General features: G+C 34.9%; 1 protein-coding gene across 1 annotated transcript; it reads left to right on the top strand.

Moving 5' to 3' along the window:
* The first annotated feature begins 2,326 nt into the window (after positions 1-2,326).
* On the top strand, positions 2,327-3,363 carry LOC140178759 (uncharacterized). Its single transcript, XM_072216000.1, has 2 exons — positions 2,327-2,633; positions 2,732-3,363. The coding sequence occupies exons 1-2, from the start codon at positions 2,327-2,329 to the stop codon at positions 3,361-3,363; spliced, it is 939 nt and encodes a 312-aa protein (XP_072072101.1).
* Positions 3,364-3,574: the final 211 nt, after the last annotated feature.

Raw genomic sequence — 3,574 nt, 5'->3', positions numbered from 1 at the left:
CATGCACAGAACCGAAATAAAAAAGGCTACCTAACCGAAAAATGATCCTGTGGTTAATAAATGATGATCAACTTTCAATCAACAAAAATACTATTACAGTAGTATGGATTATCAAAGTGAAAGACTTGTCTCTAATGTGAATTTTTTTAAACAAAACTCATTCAATACATCAACAACCCACCGAACCGAAAATCTTTCATGTACAGAACCAAAATCACAAAGGCCACCGAACCGAAAAATATTCATGTGGTTAATATAAATCATTATCAATTTTCAATCAACAAGAATAGTGTTCTTCAATGGAAAATAAGTACTGAAGATACTAACAGAACTCTAATTAAACTATCCAAACCAATAAGAACAAGCAACTATATCTTAAAGCCCTAGTTATACTGTAAAAATCATTCACAATAGTTCAATCCACTAAACGAAGCAAATTAAACCAGTAAAACTGAAATGAAAATAGGTGAAACGCGACATTTCAAGATTTTAAATGAACAGTAGTTTTCTCATATCTTTTGTAGTCTTTATTGCTATTTTCGTTTGTTTCTGGTTGTTGCTTGCGAAATCTTCTTCCGATTTGTTTGCAGCAGTGGTTTCCGCAAAGAATGTGATTGAAGTTTGAGTGATGTTTAGAGAGATTCGAAGAGAGTGAGTTTTTTGGGGGTATTGATTTCATGTTGAAGATGTAACGTTCATTCATAATGAAGCGCGAATTGAAAAATGAGAGGTTTTTTGTGTGGCGAATCTTTCTCACTCTGCATTTAATGCGCTTGAAACAATTTGGGCTTGTGCCTATATGGTTATATGGTTATATGGATGTGTAGCAGCCCTGAATTTAGTTTACCAATTTTTTGACCAAATCAATTTGTCTGATTTAATTTTGATAAAACTAACACGATTTAATTGATTATATGTATTGAATTTTAATTATTAAAACATATCTTTAAAAAAAGACGTTTTAAACGTCTTTATCTAAATGACTCCTAATTTTTATATAAAAATACTAATTGATATGTTAATACATGTTATATTTAAGGGTGAGTATGAATTAAATATTATCCGCACATCTATAATATATATTTCTCCACATTGAATTTACAATTTGCAGATATCATTTAATCCGTATAATCATCGGATTGAATAATATTGAATCTGTACTTTAATAAGATGGAATTATGAATTTTACATTTGTATTTGCCGATTCAATCCACACTAAATAAATAAATAATATATAGCTAATAAGTTCAAAGATCCTAATTCTAAAAATTTTCTCCTCTCTTTCGGCGTTGTGCATCTTTCTCACTTCCATCTCTCTTTTTGCTTCTCAAACCTCTGATCTCTTCTGGTTATCAGTGAACACCACTAATATTCACCTCTTCTCAGACCTCTTCCGCTCATCGCCTTTTTCATTATCGCCTCGTTGTCTTGCCACTGAACAACATTCTTTGTCGCCTCCTCGTTCTTGACCACTAGCCGCGCTAGGAAGCTCATCACCTCCACCATTCTTCATCGCGTTGCTCTTGAAAAAAAATCAAGAAGTGATACTTTAATACAAACCAGAACAAAACAATAAATGAATGAATACTAAATTACTTGTATTAGAAGAAATGTGCAGTATTATACATGCATGTATACATGCAGCCCTAGAGCAGCTCTTATATATATAGAGAGACAGAGAGAACGCATATAGCAGTTAACCACACACAGTAACTGATTACAGCTACGATTCCTAACTATCCTTTCTTATCGATTACACTATATCCTTTCTTGAGTTTAAGAAACAATTAATTTTTTAGTATATGACAAACATTTGATTTGGTTGGTTTTAAAAGTCCATTTTTATGTTTGATTTGTGTGATAAGATGTGCAGGTCAAAATAAAAATGTACCTATTGCCTAATTAGAATAGTTGCTAAATTAAAGGAGATTAATGGCAATGTAACCTAATTAGTTATAGCATATATATATATATATATATATATATATATATATATATATATATATATATATATATATTTTGGTACTATTTGTTTTCAAAATAAACAAGAGGGTTCCGCCGTTCAACCTCTGTATGCCCCTGTTTCTTTCTTCTTGGTAACCTTTCATTCTCTTTCATTCATTGTTGATGTGATCTCAAAGCTTCAGTGCTTTATCATGGTGCGATGAGCCTTTCTCCCCTTCTCTTTTCCTTCCTTCACACAACTCCCCAACAGAAATTGCTGGAAGTACATCGCCTCCCTTTTCTGCAATTGTGCAAGACGGTGACTCTGATCAACGAATAAGCGAAGGAAATATTTCAATTTATTCAATTTTGTGGTAACTCCATGGTAGACTCCGTTCCCAGCGATGGTGCTTCTCCAGGGTTCGATGTTCACACTCTATCTCATCTCCTCAATCAACTCACCAACTTGCAGTCGCAATTGAATCATAAAAGTGTGAGTCCTCTTTTTGATCCCTCAAGTGTATTCTTTCTTCATCCAAGCGAAAACCCTGGGGTTTCAATTATTTCTATGAAATTGGATACCAAGAACTATAATGAATGGTCCAGAGTGATGTTAATTGCGCTAAAATCTAAGAATAAGCTTGGCTTTGTGGATGGCACATTACCGAAACCTAGTGTAGATTATCTAAGTTTTCAGCTTGGGATGAGTGTAATACCTTTATTGTGGCATGAATTCTTCAATCCTTGAGTAATGAAATTTCAAAAAGTGTCATTTGGAATGATATAGCTGTGGATATCTGGAATGATTTGAGGCATCGTTACTATCAAGGTGATATCTTTAAGATTACAGAATTGGAAGAAAAATTCTTCTCTTTAAAGCATGGGGATTCAAGCATCACTGCTTACTTTACAAAATTAAAGACTATTTGGGAAGAAATTGAAAATTTTAAGTCTATTCCTCTTTGTGTAGCATGTGAATCCACGTGTGTTTGTGGGCTGGAAAAGCTTCGAATTCAGAAAAAAGAGACTTATACTGTTCGATTCCTTAGGGGACTAAATGAGCAATACCACAATGTTCGTTCTCAAGTCATGCTTGCTAAACCTCTTCCAGATGTTAATGAAGTCTTTTCTTTGCTCATACAACAAGAGAGACATTTGAATTTGACTGACGAAAATGTACATGATTCACAAATCGTGCTCGCTGCTGCAAATTCTGATAGCTTCGTTAATCGTGACCGTAATTCAAGATTCAATTCTCGTGGTAGGGGTGGATCTGGAAGAAGCAATAGAGGGAGGGGTCGAGGTAGTTTTGGTAGAGGCTACCCTAAAATCTGCTCATTTTGCAATAAGGCTGGGCACTTGGTAGATGTTTGCTACCAAAAACACGAGTTCCCTCCCCCATATGAAGTAGCAGCCTAGAAGCGCTAGCATCAACATGGCCGCGGAAAAGAAATGTGATGACAAGAGCAGTTTAAACTCAACTCAACTGGTAGATCCAACTAGCTCTACAGTGACATTGTCTCTTGAATAAAGGCAACTCCTTATGTCTATCCTCCAACAAGAAGACACTCAGCCTCAAGGCGCCAACCCAGCTCTTCACTGAATCAATCCTTCCAACACCTCAGGTAAC

This window comes from Arachis hypogaea, chromosome 14 (genome assembly GCF_003086295.3).
Source record: "Arachis hypogaea cultivar Tifrunner chromosome 14, arahy.Tifrunner.gnm2.J5K5, whole genome shotgun sequence".
In the NCBI taxonomy this organism is placed as follows: Eukaryota; Viridiplantae; Streptophyta; class Magnoliopsida; order Fabales; family Fabaceae; genus Arachis; species Arachis hypogaea.
This window is presented reverse-complemented; position numbering and strand designations above follow the sequence as displayed.